Source organism: Rutidosis leptorrhynchoides, chromosome 5 (genome assembly GCF_046630445.1).
Source record: "Rutidosis leptorrhynchoides isolate AG116_Rl617_1_P2 chromosome 5, CSIRO_AGI_Rlap_v1, whole genome shotgun sequence".
Taxonomy (NCBI): domain Eukaryota; kingdom Viridiplantae; phylum Streptophyta; class Magnoliopsida; order Asterales; family Asteraceae; genus Rutidosis; species Rutidosis leptorrhynchoides.
In genome coordinates this window covers 67,423,471-67,445,758 of record NC_092337.1, presented here as the reverse complement: position 1 = coordinate 67,445,758, position 22,288 = coordinate 67,423,471, and the positions used below count along the sequence as shown (strand labels likewise).

Genomic DNA, 22,288 nt, shown 5'->3' with positions numbered 1-22,288 from the left:
CACCACCACTACTACTACTACTACTACTACTACTACTACTACTACTACTACTACTACAGCGAGTTCAATCAAATATAAATAATAATTAAACTAGCCTAGATGCCTAGACAATCATTAAACTAGCCTAGATGCCTAGACAATCATTAAACTAGCCTAGACAATCATTACTACAGCGAGTTCACGATGCCTAGTTGCAAATATATAAACTAGCCATTAACTAATGACAAACTAGCCATGATCCAAACAACATGCTTGAGACTTAGTCAAATCAAAAGCTAGCTCTTTTATTCCAACACATACATCCATACAGACAACAATCAAAACCCAGATTTTTATTATGAGTTTTGTTCTTCAAGTTTCATCACGAATCACAAGAACTTCATTAGAACTAAGAGGGAAAAAAATCAAATTCTTAAATTCCTGTTTAATAGCAACTTTAAAAAAAATATTGGTGAACAAATCAATTGTTATTGCTTCATCACTGACCGAAAAAGCTTTTGAATCTGGTGGAGTAACAGGTGCGTAAGAAAGATTTGCAGATTCGTAAGAAGCTTCAAACGTTCGTAATCGGCTTCAACCGATTTGCCGGAATCGACCACCCCTTCAAATAAAGTGGCAGATTTAGTGTTCGATTTGCCGTTTAATTTTAGTGTTTGATTTTGGCGTTTAATATTCAATTTGATTTTTGTGAACTATGAAGAAGGGGTGGGTTTGATATTGAGATTCAGATGTTGTGAAAGCACGTGGGTGATTTAAAAGAAAATGGTGAGGGAAAAAGATGGCTAGGGTTTATTGGTTGTTTGAATTAGGGAAAAACATAAATATAATTAAATAATAAATAATAAATAAAGGGTATTATATGTTGAAAAAAGAATTAAAAAGACGAAAATACCCATCACGTGTTACTCACGTGATGGGACTTAACGGACGATTTGGATGGCAGGTTGACGGAGGGATGCAGATTGTCAAATTAGGAAAAACAAAGGATTTGAAAGGCCAAATTAGAAATCAAGGGTCGCTGTTAGCGATTTTGGGTATAAAAGAGAACCCAACGGAGCATGAAAGTTTATACCGGAAGTGCATTCATTTGCTTTGAGCATAGAGAAATTACTTTAAAAAGGGAATCTTATCAATTTTAATATTCAATAAAATAGAAAAAAATGAGCATAGATATAAGACTTTTAAAATTTTATTAGACAAGTGGTGATTTCTTCAAGCACGATAACTGAAAAAACGTTAGTATACGTGTTTAATGTAAAATTATTTTATTAAAATGGGCTCCTGACCGGTTAAGGGTCTCGTCACTCGAGGGCTCGTCAACCAGGGGTTTATGCGCTAGTGGGGACTCAATGTGATTATCGCTAGAGAGGTTTCATATGCGAACCCAAGGGAAAAAAAAAGTTCAAGGTGAGGTTCAAATGAAAATGCGTAAAGTTTAGACACAACTACAACAAAACTCAATTCCACAAAAAGTGAGGTATGTGGGAGGTAAGATGTAGACAATCATTCCCCTATCCTAGAATAAAGAGAAGTTATTTCTCCACCCAGAGTGAAACACCTCAAGAGTAAAGTCCCCTCTCAATCTTCTATGAATAGGAAGATTGCTTCCGAATAGATCTCCAGCCAATAAGTAGGTTAAAAAAAGTATGAAACTCCATAAAAATAGTAAAATTAAATTTCCATTTGATTATATACTTGTTAAACATGTAAAATTGACACATGGGACTAGGCATGAGCAATTAAACCGAAAAACCGGTACCGTACCGATACCGAACCGGTACCGGGACCAAAAACCGTACCAAATGGGATCCGTGATCGGTTTCGTTCCATAAATTCATCAATTTCGGTTTCGATAAATTCCGGTCCGGTTCCGGTATTTAAACAGTAATTCGGTATTACGTACCGGAACTTTACACATTGTATTCTTGTATTTAAACTGAAGCTATTTGTTTCCTTGTTTCCACGTAGGACTCTAGGAGTCTCCTTAAGTATAGCTTGCTCTGTTTGTAGAAAAGATCGGTTAATAAATCTGAACGATAAAAAAAAACCCCTACGTACGATAATTTCAAGCTGCAAAAAAACCCTACGGCGTAACCCAATCGGTGATTTATCCATCATCATGGTTTCTCCATCATCATCATCAAACCCTACTCATAATACAACTCAGGTAAGTGTGATCTATTGTTTATGTGTTTGAATATGACACATTGACACTTACCGTCGCATAATTTTTTGTTTATGCTTCTGTCATTATATGTTTTGCATTCATGTTTATGTGTCTGTCATTATCTAAAGCATGATTTTAATACATTCTTATATAATAGTCTTGATTTGGTATAATTCTTCTTGTTCCTTCCGTTATATATTTATTATACTCGTTAGTTATTAAATTTTGACATATAATCTGTTGTTGACAACATTTAACAATTAACAATATTTGTTGGTTTTGCTTATGGTATCATCAATTTTTTTCTAGTGGTATGTAACTCGAAATTCATATGACATATCGAATATATAGAAAGCTTTATCATTGTCTTTTGTCGTAAAATTAAATTTATGCCAAGTGCAAATCACCCTACCCTATTGTGATTTTGTGACTTAAGCTAAGTAAGATATTATTTGTTCATCTGTACTTATGATCGATGGTACGAACTGGTTTGCAAGTATTTAACAATTAACAATATTTGTATAATCAATTATACATCAACATGTAGATAAATCACTGCCGCAAATATGTGTATATATAATTATATGAAGTTCAATGATTAATGATGTTTATAATATAATATATTGTTGTTGACAAAATTTTAATACTGTATATACATTATTTTTTCTAGGATGAAGATACATTTGCTGATGACATCGATTATACGGACATAATGGAAGATGATGTTGTGGAACTCGAACAACCAACTGGTTCAAAAAGAAAAAGAGCTAGAAAACAGAATCTTACAAAAACAAAACCTAAAAAAGGGAAAGAAATGACGGACTGTTGGAACTCATATGAGAAAGTGTATGTTAAAGAAGACGACTGGTTTGAACGTAAGTGTTGGGAGTGGATATATTGTGGGACAATCATCAAAGCGGATCCAAATTTAAATGGTACGCCCGGACTTAACAAACATGCTTCTGTTTGTAAATTGAATCCCGACGTTATTGCTAGGAAAAAGCAACCTGCTTTAGTATTAAAAAAAAATGCTAATACCAGAGTGACTAGCGTCAATACTTGGAAATATGACGAAAATAAAATTAAAAATGCCTTACTTGACTTTTACATTTGTGCGGAAATACCATTTAAGCTTGTAGAACACTGGACTTTCGTTAAGTTGATTAACGCTTGTAATGAGAAAGTTAAGTTACCCTCACGACACAAGTTTCTAAGGATACTACCCAATATTATTTAGATAAAGACAAAACGTATATTCTTACTTGAGTAACCCGAATAACGCCGTTCATTTGACTACTGATACTTGGACCTCATCTTTTCAACGAGAGAACTATATGGTAGTAACGGCTCATTTCAACGAGAGAACTATATGGTAGTAACGGCTCGTTGACAAGATGAGGTCCAAGTATCAGCAGTCAAATGAACGGCGTTGTTCGGGTTACTCAAGTAAGAATATAAGTTTTGTCTTTTATCTAAGTAATATTGAGCAATATCCTTAGAAAGTTTGTGTCGTGAGGGTAACTTAACTTTCTCATTACAAGCGTTAATCAACCTAACGAAAGTCCAGTGTTCTACAAGCTTAAAATGGTATTTCCGCACAAATGAAAAAGTCAAGTAAGGCATTTTTAATTTCTTTTTCATCATATTTCCAAGTATTGACGCTAGTCGCTCCGCTATTAGCATTTTTTTAATACTAAAGTAGCTTGTTTTTTCCTAGCAATAACGTCGGGATTCAATTTACAAACAGAAGAATGTTTGTTAAGTCCGGACGTACCATTTAAATTTAGATCCGCTTTGATGATTGTCCCACAATATATACACTTCCCACACTTACGTTCAAACCTGTCGTCTTCTTCAACATACACTTTCTCATATGAGTTCGAACAGTCCGCCCTTTCTTTCTCTTTTATAGGTTTTGTTTTTGTAAGATTCTGTTTTCTAGCTCTTTTTCTTTTTGAACCAGTTGGTTTTTCGAGTTCCACAACATCATCTTCCATCATGTCCGTATAATTGATGTCATCAGCATATGTATCTTCATCCTAGAAAAAATAATGTGTATACAGTATTAAAATTTTGGCAACAACAATAAATTGTAATATAAACATCATTAATAATTGAACTTCATATAATTATTTTTACACATATTTGCGGCAGTGATTTATCTACATGTTGATGTATAATTGATTATACAAATATTGTTAATTGTTAAATGCTTGCAAACCAGTTCATACCATCATAAGTACAGATGAATAAATAATATCTTACTTGGCTTAAGTCACAAAATCACAATAGGGTAGGGTGATTTGAACTTGGCATAAATTTACTTTTACGGCAAAAGACAATGACAAAGCTTTCTATATATTCGATATGTCATATGAATTTCGAGTTACATACCACTAGAAAAAATTGATGATACCATAAGCAAAGCCAACAAATATTGTTAATTGTTAAATGTTGTTAACAACATATTATATGTCAAAAATTAATAACTAATGAGTATTTATAGTTTCTATTATATCTCTAAAATGATGATATCATAAATACTCTATTTTTCTCTTTAGAGAAAATTAAAAAGAAAAAAGAAAAAATTCTAGACATATTAAGTGATGTCATAAATGTATTTATTTTACAATTTTAAAAAATTATATTAATTATTTAACTCCTATCTCTCAAAATTAGGGTTTCTTTGTATTAAAAAAAAAACATGACATACGTACTTTTTTAGTCTGTATCGAAAGGAATAATACATTTTACTAAACCCTAGAATCAAAATTCACGCGATTGCGCAATTCATCACGCGATTTATCAATCGATTCATCAGGTATGTACCAAAATTGATTATCATTGTTCAATTCATACGATTAAGTTCAAGTTCTTACTTGATGATCGATTCTTCGAATTCGGTTCACATCAAGTCATGTTTCACAACGATTTCAATTTTAATAAGGTTGAAAGAGGAAGTGATTCACATCAAGCCATACTTCACAACGATTTCAATTTTAACCTATTATTATTCATTTGTTCTTCTCCCCAGTGGCGGATCCGGAAAAAAATTCACCGGGGGCAAATTTTATTTAAAACGTAAGGATTTTTTTTTTTGACAAAATATAGAGGTTTTGGGGCAAAATATAGAGTTTTTTGGGCAAAATTTAGAGGCTTTTGAGCAAAATACGAAGGTTATAGGGCATAATATGAAGATTTTGGGGCACAATATGAAGGGTTTGGGGCAAAAAAAAAATTCCACCTGGGACAAAATCGAAAAACCGAAAAAATTTACACTAAAAATTTGAAATCGTCAGGGGCGGCTGACCCACACCCCTCCCTCCGCCCCTGCTTCTCCCCCACTCTCTAACAGAGTTTGAAAAAGGTGCCTTCATCTCCTCCATTCTGGATGTTCTAAATCCCGGTTCATTTGTGTCGATTTCTTCTTCTTTTTCATAAAAGGTTCTTCCCTTCATCTTCTATCTCTTATATACTAATCTAATGTTTCTATATGTTATGTATATTAATGTTTCAAGTAATTTTAGTTTCTAGGGTTCTTCAACTGCATCCTAATGTGAGTTTTAGTTTTGATATATATATTTTTTTGTTTTGTTAATTTAATATAATAGTTGATTATGAATCCAGATTATAAAGAATTCGAGAGCTGAATAAAAGTTGTTTGAGGTAAGGTTTTTGTATATCTTACTATGAGTATTTAATCTTCTTAGAAACTCTTTTGTAAGGATTTAAGTACGATTTCAATTGGTGTTATGTGATTCAAAGAATTAACAAAGTGAGGATGCAGATTAAGGTGTGGCGGTTATGGGAAAATTTGTCACTGAAGCTGCTGCCTATTAGGTGTTCGATCAAATGCCAACAGGTTCCATTTTATTCAAAATAATCATATCTATAGGTTTTATATACAGGGTATTTATGTTTTTTTTTTTTTTTTTTCGTTTTTTTGGTTATTGCACATACTTCAAAAACTTTTATAAATGTATATGTATATCTAAATCTAAGAGAAGAATACTTAGTTGAGAAATGTGGATTAATCGTATCCAAATTTATCAACATAAGTATTCATAAAGTATCTATGGTAAGTGTATGCATTCTATCTATTTTTATTTTGGGTTATTTGTGGTTAAAAAAATGATATACAATGGGTTTGGCTGTGGGCATTCAAAGTGTTTGATGTTAACTGATTATTGTGTTTTTGCTTCTTCTTTCTATCTTTGATGCTAATTTAAAATTATTTAAATCAATGTGATTATGTTAGGCCACTTTGCGTTAACAATTGTTTTGCCTAAACTGAAATGTAGTTTGTTCTGTGATCTTAGGACAATGTTGCAAACTCTTAAACAACTAAGAAGTCTGACAGCAATGCTACACATGTGATCAGTATTTCAATTATCTTCCATTTCTGGTTTGCCTCCACATGTTTACATTGGCTTCTTGAACCAAGTTGAAATAGCAATACTTTCAAAAAAAATAATTATTTTAGAATGAAGCGTAGAAAGGAATAATATCAAACTATGATGGATAATTGAATTTTTATAAAGGGTTACTTTAAGCATATAGAGAAGAAACATTTGTATATTTCACATTTGAATGGTTGAATTTTTATTTTGACATGTCTGATACCTTTCTCTATTTATGATTAATTATTTAATTTCAATTTATCTTCAATATCATTCATTTCTCACATTTTGATATGCACCAAGTAGCATTCATTTGTTTTATTTGTTTTTTACACATATACAGATCTACACATATATACTCTATGGTGACACAAATTTCATGTATTGCATAAATTGAGGCGACATAACAAATAATATGTGAAGATGGTGAAATGGATTGCATGTTGAAAAAACAATTTAATAAAAATACACTATGATGTGCTGACGTAATTTAAATATTATTATTATAATATTAATATTTAAATATGAATTCTCTTTACGGGATTAATTACGTTACATATATGTGAAAATACATGTCTCTATATGTTTGTAAAAACAACGACAAGTTTCTTAGTCATAATCCTTGGTTTTACGGGTCATTAAACTAAACAACTTTAGCATTTACATTCACTTAATTCCTAAAACATATAATTTAACTGTTTCGTTTAACCAAACCTGTGATTCCACGGGTCATTTCACTAGTAATAAATATATAACGGAAGGAACAAGAAGAATTATACGAAATCAAGACTATTATATAAGAATGTATTAAAATCATGCTTCAGATAACGACAAATACATAAACATGAATGCAAAACATATAACGAGACACATAAAAAAAATTATACAACGGTAAGTGTCATATTCAAACACATAAACGCCAAACTTTTACCATTGTCTTAAAGATTCAAACACAAAATATAGTAAAATAGATCACACCTACCTGAGTTGTGTTATGAGTAGGGTTTGATGATGATGATGATGATGGAGAAACCATGATGATGGATAAACCACCGATTGGGTTAGGCCGTATGGTCTTTTTTGCAGCTTGAAATTATCGTACGTTTTTTTTTTTTTTTTTAATCGTTCAGATTTATTAACATAGAAGCAAATAGCTTCAGTTTAAGTACAAGATTACAAGGTGTAAAGTTCCGGTACGTAGTACCGAATTACCGTTTAAATACCGGAACCAGACCGGAATTTCCCGAAACCGAAATTGATGAATTTATGAAACTGATACCGGTCCCGGATCCCGTTCGGTACGGTTTTCGGTCCCAGTACTAGTACGATACCGATTTTTCGATTTAATTGCTCATGCCTAGTTTTAGGGCTGTTATTAACGTGCATAAAATAATTATACATGGTGATTATGTAGAGACTTATTAGTAAGGGTTATTAAATTGTACAATAGCAAAATTTTAAAATTAATCAACATTTGTGGTTCACAACTTTTAAGTATTTTATTTACTAAAATAGGAACCAAATAGTAATTGTAACTAATAATAGACAAAATCCCTAAACAAAATTTGCAAAAGATTGCGCGTTCTACAGATCATTTCGTGGTGGATTTTTTTTTTTTTTTTCCTATTACGATCATATATTTTCGTTTACTTTTCTCTCAACATTTCCCTGTAGGGGAGTTATCAAGTTTTGTTGCAATATATCAAGACCATCAAATTAATAATAAGACTCTGGATTTAATTCCTGAGGTTTTTAGGTAAGCGTTAATTTGATGATCATATGTTTGGTGTTAAATATTAAAATGTTATATTGTTGGTCCTATATGATTTCAATAATTTGATGATCATATGTTTAGTGTTAAATGCTAAAATGATATCCTGTTGGTCCTATATGATTTCAATGACGTGACATCATTTTTGTGGGTTCAATTTGTTCTTTTTAATGGTTTATCGTGATGTTTTGTGTTCAAATTGATCTTCATATAATTGTATTGTTATATGTTATATTACTAAAAAGAAAGAATAGAAGATAACTGAATACCTGCTTGTTATTTTGATGTTATGCATGCAACAATTTTACATGAGTTATGACATTCTATTCATATGGAAGATTTTGCTTTTTGTTAGGGTTCGTTTACTGTTTCCGAGCCTTGCAATGCTTTTGGTTCAATTGTATTTTTGTTCGCCGTTTTCATCTATTAGTGAAAAGACTTTGTTTTAATGTTATCGTTATTTTAGCAAGAAAAAAGAAAAATAAACGTTAAGATTTCAAAACGCTTATTTAAAAACATCATGAATAAACATGAGTTATGACAATTTTGATAAAGTTATGACATTCTATTCATAATAAGAATCCACAAAAGTGAAAAAAGAAATTGGTTCCAAATGCAGGAATGGAAGAATTCGACGTGTTCATAAAGGATATTTGAGTTCGTTTATATCGGTTTCATATTTCATAGCTTACTTTTGGTGTCTTTGCTGCTTTTGTTAGTAATTGGGTTTGGTTTTGTTTCGGTTTAGGTTTGACGAGGCTAGGTAAAATAGTTCGTATGTTAGCCGCTTTCTAGATACGAGCCTCGTCAGGGTTTCTCTCTTGTATCTCTCGTTGATTTCGTTTTCTTTTCGAAAACGTTTTCCATTTTGATAAAAGTTTTCGTTTTTTTTTCCAAAACAAAAACCGGATAAAGTTTCCACAGTTCAAACTACCCTCGAATGGTAGTATTTTTTTTAGTTACATGTACGCTGCCTATTCAGGTATCTCGAGATCATTCCGACCTAAATTATACAGAAAATAGTTTTCTGGAAATTTTATCATTCCAAAGGTGAATTAATTTGCATTTCAGGTATCCAATTACGGGTCGGGTGCTGGTTTAGAGCCATTCTGAAATGGATGAAGGGAAACTTATGAATGAAAAATTCACTAAAAATGGTGAAGGATCGGCTGATTTGGTCGTAAATGGTGGACTAGATTCTAAAACCAAGGTGATAAAGATGAAAGAAAACAATAGTAATGATGATTTAAGTGGTTTAGTACCTGAACATGACATACATGTATCTGTAACTAATGGTCAAAATCCGGGTCATGATCATGTTCAAGATGATGGTCATACGGGTCATGATCATGTTCAAGATGATGGTCATAGGGGTCATCATCATGTTCAAGATGATGGTCCTGCTGATCACGAAAAGTTTCTGAAAGATGGTCAAATGGGTGAATATCCTGTTCATGAAGATGGTCAAACAGTTGAAATCCGTGCACAAGAAGATGGTAAAGCGGGTCAAAATTATGTTCATCAAAATGGTCATACGGGTCAAAACGATATTCAAAAAGATGAACCTACAAATCAAGATTTTCTTCCAAAAGATGGTCTTATTGGTCAAGACCATGTTCAAGAAGATAACTATACAGCCCAGGATCATGCTAAAAAAGATGGGCATCCGGGTGAAGAACATGTTCAAGAATCTAGTAATACGGGTCAAAACCATGTTAAACATTCGGATAATACGGGTCAAGAATCAATTTCTGGACTTACAAACGGTCAAATATTTCGTAATGAAGAAAAATTTATCAATGCTAATCGAAAGTTAGAAAAATCCGTTTCTGAAAGTCATATTGAGAAATCTAGTTACGGAAGAGCGTATATTGATACAACCGCACCTTTCGAATCTGTTAAAGCAGCTGTTTCGATGTTCGGTGGGATCGTTGACTGGAAAGCTCATAAAATTCAGACAGAAGAGGTATTATACCTTTCTGATCATTTTCCTATCATTAAAAGTTATTAACTATTAATTATTTATTATCAATTATTATTAAATTGGTTTCGAAATGTTGTGGGCGTTGCAGAGGGCCAAGTATATAGTACACGAACTTAGGAAAGCGAACGAAGAAATCCCGTTGTTTAAGAAAAAGTCAGAGGAAGCGGAAGAGTTAAAAAATCAGGCGTTAAAGGAGTTAGACAGTACGAAAAGATTATTAGAAGAATTAAAATTAAATCTCGAGCGGGCGCAAACAGAAGAATGTCAAGCGAAACAAGATGCTGAGCTGGCAAAACTAAGAGTCGAAGAACTGGAACAAGGCATAGCGGATGATTCAAGTGTTGCTGCGAAAGCGCAGTTAGAAGTTGCACAAGCGCGTCATCAGGCTGCAGTAACTGAACTCAAATCGGTTAAAATCGAGCTTGAAAATCTCCAAAATGATTATAAGTTGTTGTTAAATGAGAAAGATTTAGCTATAAAGAACGCTGAAGAGGCGGTTTGTAATTCGAAAGAGATTGAGAAAACGGTTGAAGATTTAACGATTAAATTGATAACGACTAAAGAGGCGTTAGAATCGGTTCATGCTACTCATTTGGAAGCAGAGGAACACAGAATCGAAGAAACTTTGGAACGAGATCAAGAATCGTTGATTTGGGAAACGGAATTGAAAGAATCGGAAGAAGAATTTGAAAAGATTAATCAACAAATTGCGGAAAAAGATAATTTGAAGTCGAAACTTGATAAAGCTTCGGTTTTACTTCAAGGTTTGAAAGTCGAATTAGCGACTTACATGGAAGAAAATCATAAAGATGTGCAAGCATCAGTTGATGAAGCAAATATGAACCTTGATGACGTCAAGAAAAAGATCGAATTAGCAACAGAAGAAGTCGAAAAATTAAAATGGTATGCATCTTCGTTACATTCTGAGGTGGAAAACGAGAAAGAAACGCTTATTGCGATTAAGGAAAAAGAAGAAATGGCGGCTGCTGCAGCCGAATCTCTTGATTCTGACCTGAAACGAATGATTTCGGAAGTTGGAATTATTCAAACAAAAGAAAAAGAAGCACGAGAAAAAGCTGTCGAACTCCCGAAAAAACTTGAAAAGGCGACAGAAGAGGCAGATTACGCTAAATCGCGTGCGTTAAAAGCTTATGAAGAGCTAGAAAAAGCGAAAGAGGCAGCAAGTAAGGCGAAAAACGAAGAAAACAAAATGTTGAGTAAATTAAACGATACGGTGAAGGAAATTGAAGCAACACGAGCGTCGGAAAGATTAGCGCTCGGTGCAATGAGTGCGCTTCACGAAAGTGAGTCAGCAAAAAGTGAACACCAATCGGGTGTGACGCTTTCGGTAGAGGAGTATTATGAACTGAGCCGTAAAGCTAAAGAAGCAGAGGACCAAGCGAACAATCGCGTGTCTGAAGCGATTTCGTTAATCGATTTAGCGAAAGAATCTGAACTGAAAAGTGTAAACAAGCTTGAACAAGTGAATAATGACCTGGTTTCGAAAAAGGAGCAACTTTCGGTTGCAATGCAAAAAGCCGAAAAGGCGAAAGAAGGAAAACTTGCAGTCGAGCAGGAGCTTAAAACGCGAAGATCTGAGCACGAGCAAAAACGAAAAGGTAAAGTTTCGGATTTAATGAGTGAAAGCAGTAAAAGTGGGATTGGTTCATCTCATGAATCAAAGCCTCGAAAGAAGAAGAAACGGTCGTTTTTTCCAAGGTTTTTCATGTTTTTTAGGAGGAAACATTCGAGCAGGAGGAGCGATTCGAGCGCTACGAATAGCTGAATGAGAGACTGTTCATTTTAGATGCAAGTATGTAACATAATTATTGCTTACATTGTACAAAGTATCGTATTTAACATGTAAGATGGTTGTTAATTACTGCTAATAAAAATCATCATTTTTTTTTTCTTTCAAATTTATGGTATTTTTTCCCATACACATTAGTCTTCCCAGAAGTAGTAACCTGAGAGTTTGGTGGAATAAGATCTGCTAGATCATTTTTGGGTCCAATTATGATTATGAGTTTTTCGTCGATTTCTGCAACATAGAGTTCGGATTCATAAGCCAATTTCTTCGCTTGGCTCATTGAAGCCCCTGATAACTTTGAGAGTTCACCTTTCAGACCCCAATCGAAGAAGTGGTTGTAAAACTGTAAAACATTTAACAAGATACTAAAACACAAAGAAAGTAAGGCGTGCGGTACATCAGAGTATGAGGTCAGATTACTCGCCTTCCCGGTTAGCCCAAAGAGGAAAAATCTTCGACCTTTACTAAAACACGAACTCAAGTGAACAGTAGCTGTTGTTGACGTCAGCTATTTTGTCCTTTTCTTTACAATTTTTTAAGTTCGGAATTTTTTTTATCACTATAGCCGCAACGCACGGGCTTCCTAACTCATTGAAAACATAATTAAAATTTTATTACTCCAAGAATAGCCTAAAGCTTACTATTGATGGTATTCTTGGATGGGTAAGAATGTATGCATATCCTTGACTAGTCTCTTACTCGGCCAATTTATTCGGTCAAAGTCGTCAAAAGTATGATTTATGCGGTGAAAGTCAGATATATTATTTTAAAGTCGAATTTATTAGGTCAAAGTAGGTCAAGTACAGTTAAATTTGATCAACGTCTGACTAGTTTACGACTTAGCCGATTAGTCCTTACAATGTCTTAACCGACTAGTTCGTAACTAGCAACTTAAGTAATACCGCCTGATCATGTAAAATCACATCACACAAAAGAAAAATAAATCAATGACATACAACTTAACTCAAACTGTAGAGAATTTTATTTGTTTTGTGGAACAACAAGGAGTTGGAGGAATCCAAATTCATCAATTAATATGCAATACATATGAAAACAATAAACAGTTTATAATCATATATAGAGCTAAAAACTTATTACATCTTTGAGGCTTTAGGAAAGATGTCAGGTGTGAACTTCTGGGCTGAACTCAAACTACCCTTCACCTTCATTTTACCCCTGCATATATACATATATAATTATAGTTATAAATAATCCACTATTATAAGACTTATCTATTTATACTTAAGTTTACCTCATGAAAGCAATTTGAGGATTCATTTTTCCAGTTGCAATCTTGAAAAAATCTGCATCTGTGAATGAAAAAGTAGCATCTGGCTTTCCTCCTTCATATGGCCCTATATGAACAACAGAAATTATATTCAAATATAATGTTACATTTACCACCTTAGTATTTTTTCATATAACAACTTCTTAACCCGTTGCTTGTTAGATATTACGGAGTGGAAAACATTTTTTATTGTTCGTGGAGGTTTCCACGAAAAGACCCTTCGGTTCTGACAAACGGATCACAATTACATGCACCTAGGAGCTTACAGATGGAATGAAAAGAATACAAACGGTTAATATTTTTACTGTTGAAAGCCCTTCAATACCGGGTTTCCCGCTCCCCACTGGCATTTAAGCTAATTTACAATAGTGTGTTAGAGGATGGAAGTGGACTCCACCTATCAATAAAGTTGCGTTTGTCAAAATTAGTTGGTAGCTCGAGTTGAAAGCAGGGGCGAAGATGGTATGGGGCAGGGGGGCCCGGTGGTTTTTTTTTTTCAGTGTAAAAATTTTGGGTTTTTCGACTTTGCTGTAAAGACCCGTCCTAATCCTCCTGGACGAAGTCATTAACATTTGGTTCCGTTGCGATGATCGACTCCAAGTAATGTCCTTAACAAGAGTGTATACCCCTGAGTTATAATAATATGTGCACCGAATCAAGTGCGTTCCGTTAACCTCGAAGTACTAAACACCCGTTCTTCTAGTTTACTAGAACAACATCTGGGTGGGGGTGTAAAACCCGACATTTTTGTTCCCCTTCTCCTTCATTATTTTCATCGACCAGAGAACCATTCCCTAACATCAAATTATGTTCGATTCTAATTTCTAATTTGAGACAGAAATCAACAAGTGATCAACGGGATTTATTTAGAACAGAACAAACAAAATAAAATATATAAACAGACCTGTAACAGATATGTATATATTTTTTTTTAAGAACGTGTATGAACTAGAAATCGATTTCCAAGTTAGAAGCTGTTTGAGACAAATTTTATAACACGAAACATGTTTGAAATTGCCTCTAGAAACTTTCCGAATCAACAATTGATCCAACAACTCTAAAACAAATTCGAATTTTATGAAAATCAACTCGTTTAAATTTTTTACAAATAACCTTTGATTTCGTAAATTCTTGCTTGATATTGGAAATTAGAATATGTAACTTTGCAGATAGTTCAAGTAGATGATTCCTAACTAAACCTCATTAATAGATTTTGAGATAAAACCGAAATCGAATTATGGTAAAAAAAAAAATAGCGAGCAGGGTATCGTGAGTTCTCTCTTTTCTATTCCCATTCTGCGAATAATAATAACAGATAATTCGTAATATTTGACACTGGTTGTGGTTTAAAGGATCAGGTTATGTAAATAATTGATTATGTGTGTGACTAGTACCATAATCGATCCAATTAAATAGCAAGAAGAATCGACAAAAGGAATCAAACTAAAACAGGAAGGGAAGAAAATTTTGGATAAAAACAAAAAGGAAATTCCATTTCAAACAGATGAAAACGAATTAGAAACAGAAATCCTAAATTTTCGGTGATAAATATCTGCATTTATGGTATATATATAATTTATATTAATAAGTATAAGTATATTAATAATAATAATTCTCTTAATAATATCTAATGTTAATATTGAATTTTTTATTTATAATATTAACATATTAATATTACAATTAATACTAATTATCCCAATAATTATAATAACAATAAATAAAAATATAATGGTAATAATAATAATAATTCTAAAAATAAGATTACTAGTAATAACAAATTATATATTTAAATTTTATATCTATATATTATTTATTAAATTATTATTAACAATACAGATGTCAATACTAATAATAATATTCATATAACAAATTATATCTATCAATCTCATATTTATTTTTTTATATATTAATTACAAATATCAATATTAATAATAAAAGTAAATATATATAAATAAAATACTCTTTTTAATTTGTACATAAATATATTAATATTATAAGTTATTGATCATATAACATTTAATACATATCTAATAACATACAATGAACACTGATTATCTTTAATTTTAAATGTTAAAATCATAATTAAAATTTCAAATTTCAACATATATTTACATTAATATATTTATATATATATATATATATATATATATATATATATATATATATATATATATATATATAATTGTTCGTGAATCGTCAGGCATGATCAAAGGGTAACTGATTGTCCAAATATGGATTTCAAACCTTTCTAGACTCAACAATACTTATTTTGCTTATCGTGTCGGAAACATATAAAGCTTAAGGTTTAAATTTGGTTGGAAATTTCCGGGTCGTTACATTTGCCCCCGGTGGATTTTTTTTTTTGCCCCCAAACCTACATATTTTGCCCCAAAACCTTCAAATTTTGCCCCAAATTCTCCAACTTTTGCCCCAAAATCTTCAAATTTTGCCCCAAAATCTCCAACTTTTGTCCAAAAAAATTGCTACGGTTAAAAAAAAAAATTTTGCCCCCGGTGAAAAAAATCCTAGTTTCGCCTCTGGTTGAAAGCTTATAGCTGCAACTTATATTAAACTTTATGGTCTACTGGTGTTAACTGGAGCTTACAAAACTAAAATGACATATAAAGGCAAAAAATATAGTACTATATATAGTGATATAATGGGTAATTTCCTAATATTTTTTTAAAAACTATTTTTAAGTTGCTTCATTTTTCATAGTTAATCGGGCAAATGGCTCGAAAAGGTAACAAAAGTTACATTATTTGACAATAAAGGTAATATGAGTTTTGTTAATGCCCAAAAAGGACTCTATACATGAATTTGCCACGGACAAGGATTATGATTTCAAAAAGTGTGAAATTTAAGTAATAATGTTCAACTTATTAACGACCGTTAGTTAAATTTCGTTAAGTGCTTAATTTTCATCAAATTTCATTACACAGTTGGTCCCTGAAATTAAAAAATAAAAAAATAAATAATTAATAATTAAAAAAAATTAAAAAGGATATTGAAATGATCATTTTACCTTCATGTGCAAAGCACATGATTGAAGACAAGGTTCAGCGACTAAATGACTAATCATGTAATTATGTCTCTCATATGCCATGCACATGTAAGCATTTAACAGAATTTGACTTACGGTATTAGTGACTTGGACAATAGTACCTCAATATTACGTTTTTTGAAATCATAGTGCTTTTCTGTGACAAATTGAAATATAGAGTTATTTTCGAGTATCATATAAACCCATTTTATCTTTATTATCAAATTGTGTAATTATGTTAACTATATATAATCTAATAACTTTTACCTTACAAAATCCATAAAATATGATCATGATCACTATTTTTAATTAATTTAACATAAACCTGTAACAAATTAAAGTAAATAAAACGTTCATATTACCTTTAGTAACCTCTCCTTTTTTTAAATCGACAACAAAAATCTCCTCATTGAATCCCATTTTCTGTAAAATTGAAGTAATTCAACACAATATATTAATCCTCAACGTACTTATTTACAAATGATCGGTGATTTTAATCAACTACAGTAAATTGAAAGCAGCAAATTAAAAACAATTTTAACCTTGGGCGCGATATTTATCTGATAAACAAGGCCAATTTTTTTAGTGAGAGCTTTGCCAGCTTCTGTAGAAAGATGGATTTTCATTTGATCCATTAAGGCGGCAGATTTGAGATCAGATAATGCCATTGATTTTGAAATGATTGCAGTTTCGAGAGAATTTTGAGTATATAAAGTGATGAGATGATGGACAGTAGATTTGGAAGGATTGATTTATAATTTTAATTAATTAGAGAAATGGAAAATTCTAATATATTATGGGGATCAGAATCCCATCCTATTTTGTTTGTTTCTGTTGCGAGTATCGGTAAATGTGTTCTTTGCTTACGTCATCATATCCACCATCACATGATCCTGATTCCAAGTCTACATTTTTGGGCTGGGCGTGGGTTGTGCATTGGGCTAATTAGTTTCAAGTCCTAAGTTTGATATTTGTATGAAGTTTAAGTATGTACAAAAAAAAAAAAAAAAAAAAAAATCTTTATCTGTGGACTATTAATATGAGATTAGTGGCGAGTTTATGTACATACCTGTGAAGTTACTGGACACCACTAATTTAAAAATTTTTAGCAGAAAATACTCTTTAAATTGTATAGGGACCAATAAATTTAAATGAAAGATCCCATAAAATTTTCAGATTTATAATTTTTCTTTTAGACAAAATTGCTCAAATCGTCCACGTGTTTATGGTTTTTTACCCAAATCGTCCCTGTATTAACAAAACTGCATAAATCATCCTTAAATGCAAAATAATGTCCCAAATTAGTCCCTGACTTAATTTCTGTTAAATGGCCGTTAACTTCAACAATAACATGGACTATGGATGTAACATAAAGGGAGTAAAATGAAAATATTATGTTTCTTCATCTTTGAATGGTATTCATTCATAAACTAGTAGAAACCATAAAAAATACGGAGTACTGCCTAATTTCTAGATTCCAATACAACGTGCTTTTGGACCTAAATTTTGTACACAATATCACTCATATGTAGCTACATTTCCGTCAGAAACCATAGGAATATCGCCGCACTTCTGGCACCTGTCTACACGACGGACATGATGAATGCGAATTGAGCCACAAATCAATACAACTGACATGAAATCCATGTCCACACTACGGTAAAACGCGTATCTCGTCACTGTCAGCGTACTCCGATAAACAAATCGCACAGTCACCGGACTCACTTTTACGGCATCGTGTTTTTCCTTCTTGTAAACGAATTTCGGTAGCGCTGCAACTATTTTCTTCTTAATTCCTTTTTGTGCACAAAAGCTTCAACGACGATCTGATTTAATGGAAGAGAAGAAAACAGAGAAGTGACTGGAGTGACCGACGGTGATGATTCTGATTGAAATGGGTACCGGAATTTGCTGAAATGGGTGTACAATGGATTTCTCGGTACCACCAGATCTAGAAACAATTCATGACAAAATGTTGAAGGGAGTATAATTGAATTTGGGGAAATAGGTGTAAGATGGATACGTTTTTATGCTTATGTTTTTGTGTGAAAAAATTAGATTGAGTGAAGATGATCAGTAGGTACCAACAAAATGTTGAAGAAGGGAGTTTAATTGAATTTGGGGAAGAAGGTACAGTACCACACTTATGGCTAATAGCTCCACCAATGAGTAGTAATATAAAGTTGAGCCCCTTTTCCATTATTGAATCTCTTCATTGTTCTAAATATTATGATACTTATGGCTAATTATTCTAATATGGTACAGTACCACACTTATGGCTAATTGTTCTAAATATTACGGAGTATGATACTTATGTTACTAGTTCAGATAGTTTATATCATACGAAGTATTATGATACTTGAAAGGACCCGTTCATATACATTATAAACGATTCACAATAGTTGATTACATCGCGAGGTATTTGACCTCTATATGATACATTTTACAAACATTGCATTCGTTTTTAAAAGACAAATTTTCTTTACATCGAAAGTTGACGGCATGCATACCATTTCATAATACATCCAACTATAATTGACTTAATGATAATCTTGATGAACTTAATGACTTGAATGCAACGTCTTTCGAAATATGCCATGAATGACCCCAAGTAACATCCTTAAAATGAGCTAATGCACAGCGGAAGATTTCTTTCATACCTGAGAATAAACATGCTTTCAAGTGTCAATCAAAAGGTTGGTGAGTTCATTAGTTTATCGTAAACATTCATTTCCATCAATTTAATAGACCACAAGATTTCATATATTTAATTGTACACGTAACCCGAGTACATAATAACACGCGTAACTCGCGAATTAAAATTCATTCATATGGTGAACGCTTGATAACCGAACTAACAGGATGCATATAGAATATCCCCATCATTCCGGAACTTTCATCGGATATGATAATCGAAGTACTAAAGCATTCGTACCCCGAATGGGACTTGTCAAAGTCCATAGATCTATCTTTAGGATTCGCGTCAGTTAGTGGCAATTATAATAAACACTAATTCTTAGGTTACCAAGCTAAAAAGGGGCATATTTGATTCGATAATTCAACCATAGAATGTAGTTTCGATTACTTGTGTCTATTTCTTAAAACATTTATAAAAGCAGCGCATGTATTCTCAGTCCCAAAAATATATATTGCAAAAGCATTTAAAAGGGGAGCAAATGAAACTCACAATACTGTATTTTGTAGTAAAAATACATATGACGACATTGAACATGTGTAGGGTTGGCCTTGGATTCAAGAACCTATATCATTTGTATATATATTAAAACGTATAATCGTAATTGAACAAATTTATATATTATATCTTAAATTATATATTATACTTATCTAGTTTGTGTATATATTCAAAATGTTTAATATTTATATAATTATATTGATATATATTTGCAGAGGCGACTTTGGACATAGGCAAGATAGACAATCGCCTAGGGCCCAAAAAGTTTGAAGGGCCCAAAATTTTAAATATATATATATATATATATATATATATATATATATATATACATATATTTCTCAAAATATTATATTTAGTTAAATAAAAAATTGTCAATTAAAGTTGTAATATTGTTATTTTAAATAGTTAAATGCATATATATATATATATATATATATATATATATATATATATATATATATATATATATATATATATATATATATATATATATATATATATATATATATATATATATATATATATATATATATATCTCAAAATATTATATTTAGTTAAATAAAAAATTGTCAATTAAAGTTGTAATATTGTTATTTTAAATAGTTAAATGCATTGTAAGTATATACAAATTGATAAATTTAAGTATTATCATTTTATATGTAACGACCCGGCTTTTTCGACTTGCTTTTGTGCCTTGTATTTTTGCGAAACTGCGTATTTGTGCGTACTGCGTTACTTTATTACTCTGGAACCTTGGCACACGTGTTTTATATTCATATATACTTTAAAACGTGCCTTGGTATGATTAGAATGCTTAACTTGTCCATTGGATGCTTTATAACCGTTAGCGTTACTTGCCGTTACGATTAAAATGCGGACTGCGCGTACGTTTGACTTTTGTCGGAACCGGAACTTTTGGACAGCGAAATATTAATTATTATTTTATAATAATAATTACTTGGGCCTTTGGATGCATAATTTTATTTATTTAATTGCTAAAGCCCAATAGTTAGCCTTTTTGGACTTTTTACCTTGTTGGGCTCAAGCCCACCCTACTCTAGCTAGTGACTCAATTAATTAGCCCAAATATAATTACTAGTGGCCCATAATAATAAATAAATAAATAAATAAATAATTAGTGAGTCATGCTAGCATTATGGATAAGGATAATTAACTTTGTTACATAAGATTCTAGCAAAAGGACACACTTTAGACACCATTAGCCAAAAAGTAAACTTTTTGTCCTTCCCCTCCCCCTCCATAAACCATCCACCACCACCACCCTAGATCTTGCCATGTCATCAATCCATGTGATCACTCTTTGCTTATAAATACTAGCCTTTAGCCTCTCATTTCCACACTTGATCATTTTGGTTTTTCACACACTTGTTCTTTCTCTCTTTCTTTCCTTTCTAGCATTACTTGTAAGTCTTCTTTTCCTTCTTCTTTTCCTTTTCAAATTCATGATCATCATCATCATCATTTTATGGAGATCAAAGTTGAAATGTCCCGTTCTTATTGATTAAAAACGTTCCATATTAATTGATTTCGTTGCGAGGTTTTGACCTCTATATGAGACGTTTTTCAAAGACTGCATTCATTTTTAAAACAAACCATAACCTTTATTTCATAAATAAAGGTTTAAAAAGCTTTACGTAGATTATCAAATAATGATAATCTAAAATATCCTGTTTACACACGACCATTACATAATGGTTTACAATACAAATATGTTACATCGAAATCAGTTTCTTGAATGCAGTTTTTACACAATATCATACAAACATGGACTCCAAATCTTGTCCTTATTTTAGTATGCAACAGCGGAAGCTCTTAATATTCACCTGAGAATAAACATGCTTTAAACGTCAACAAAAAATTTGGTGAGTTATAGGTTTAACCTATATATATCAAATCGTAACAATAGACCACAAGATTTCATATTTCAATACACATCCCATACATAGAGATAAAAATCATTCATATGGTGAACACCTGGTAACCGACATTAACAAGATGCATATATAAGAATATCCCCATCATTCCGGGACACCCTTCGGATATGATATAAATTTCGAAGTACTAAAGCATCCGGTACTTTGGATGGGGTTTGTTAGGCCCAATAGATCTATCTTTAATATTCGCGTCAATTTGGGTGTCTGTTCACTAATTCTTAGATTACCAGACTTAATAAAAAGGGGCATATTCGATTTCGATAATTCAACCATAGAATGTAGTTTCACGTACTTGTGTCTATTTTGTAAATCATTTATAAAACCTGCATGTATTCTCATCCCAAAACATTAGATTTTAAAAGTGGGACTATAACTCACTTTCCCAGATTTTTACTTCGTCGGGAAGTAAGACTTGGCCACTGGTTGATTCACGAACCTATAACAATATATACATATATATCAAAGTATGTTCAAAATATATTTACAACACTTTTAATATATTTTGATGTTTTAAGTTTATTAAGTCAGCTGTCCTCGTTAGTAACCTACAACTAGTTGTCCACAGTTAGATGTACAAAAATAAATCGATAAATATTATCTTGAATCAATCCACGACCCAGTGTATACGTATCTCAGTATTGATCACAACTCAAACTATATATATTTTGGAATCAACC

General features: G+C 32.0%; 2 protein-coding genes across 4 annotated transcripts; one reads left to right on the top strand and one right to left on the bottom strand.

The window, feature by feature from the left end:
* Positions 1–4,869: 4,869 nt before the first annotated feature.
* Positions 4,870–12,235, top strand: LOC139847078 (protein WEAK CHLOROPLAST MOVEMENT UNDER BLUE LIGHT 1-like). 3 transcript variants are annotated; one of them, XM_071836679.1, is made up of 6 exons: positions 4,870–4,988; positions 5,523–5,833; positions 5,955–6,029; positions 8,242–8,323; positions 9,410–10,304; positions 10,411–12,235. In XM_071836679.1, the coding sequence occupies exons 5-6, from the start codon at positions 9,453–9,455 to the stop codon at positions 12,106–12,108; spliced, it is 2,550 nt and encodes an 849-aa protein (XP_071692780.1). In that variant the 5' UTR covers positions 4,870–4,988; positions 5,523–5,833; positions 5,955–6,029; positions 8,242–8,323; positions 9,410–9,452; the 3' UTR covers positions 12,109–12,235. The 3 variants fall into 3 exon arrangements, with proteins under 3 accessions (XP_071692780.1, XP_071692781.1, XP_071692779.1); XM_071836680.1 differs by lacking the exon at positions 8,242–8,323 and having other exon boundaries at positions 9,441–10,304; XM_071836678.1 differs by lacking the exon at positions 8,242–8,323.
* Positions 12,236–13,101: 866 nt separating this feature from the next.
* Positions 13,102–17,241, bottom strand: LOC139850408 (sterol carrier protein 2-like). Its single transcript, XM_071839985.1, has 4 exons — positions 17,006–17,241; positions 16,826–16,886; positions 13,385–13,487; positions 13,102–13,308 (listed from the first exon to the last, which is right to left on the bottom strand). Exons 1-4 carry the CDS (start codon positions 17,129–17,131, stop codon positions 13,227–13,229), a joined length of 372 nt encoding a protein of 123 aa, XP_071696086.1. The 5' UTR covers positions 17,132–17,241; the 3' UTR covers positions 13,102–13,226.
* Positions 17,242–22,288: the final 5,047 nt, after the last annotated feature.

What these genes read in the sequence shown, in the direction of transcription:
- LOC139847078 (XM_071836680.1), top strand. Translation starts at nt 9,453, where the DNA reads ATGGATGAAGGGAAACTTATGAATGAAAAATTCACTAAAAATGGTGAA. An exon ending in ATAAAATTCAGACAGAAGAG is followed by an intron (nt 10,305 to 10,410) that starts GTATTATACCTT and finishes TGGGCGTTGCAG; the next exon opens with AGGGCCAAGTATATAGTACA.
- LOC139850408 (XM_071839985.1), bottom strand. Translation starts at nt 17,131, where the DNA reads ATGGCATTATCTGATCTCAAATCTGCCGCCTTAATGGATCAAATGAAA. An exon ending in AAAAGGAGAGGTTACTAAAG is followed by an intron (nt 13,488 to 16,825) that starts GTAATATGAACG and finishes TTGTTCATATAG; the next exon opens with GGCCATATGAAGGAGGAAAG. An exon ending in CCTCAAATTGCTTTCATGAG is followed by an intron (nt 13,309 to 13,384) that starts GTAAACTTAAGT and finishes GTATATATGCAG; the next exon opens with GGGTAAAATGAAGGTGAAGG.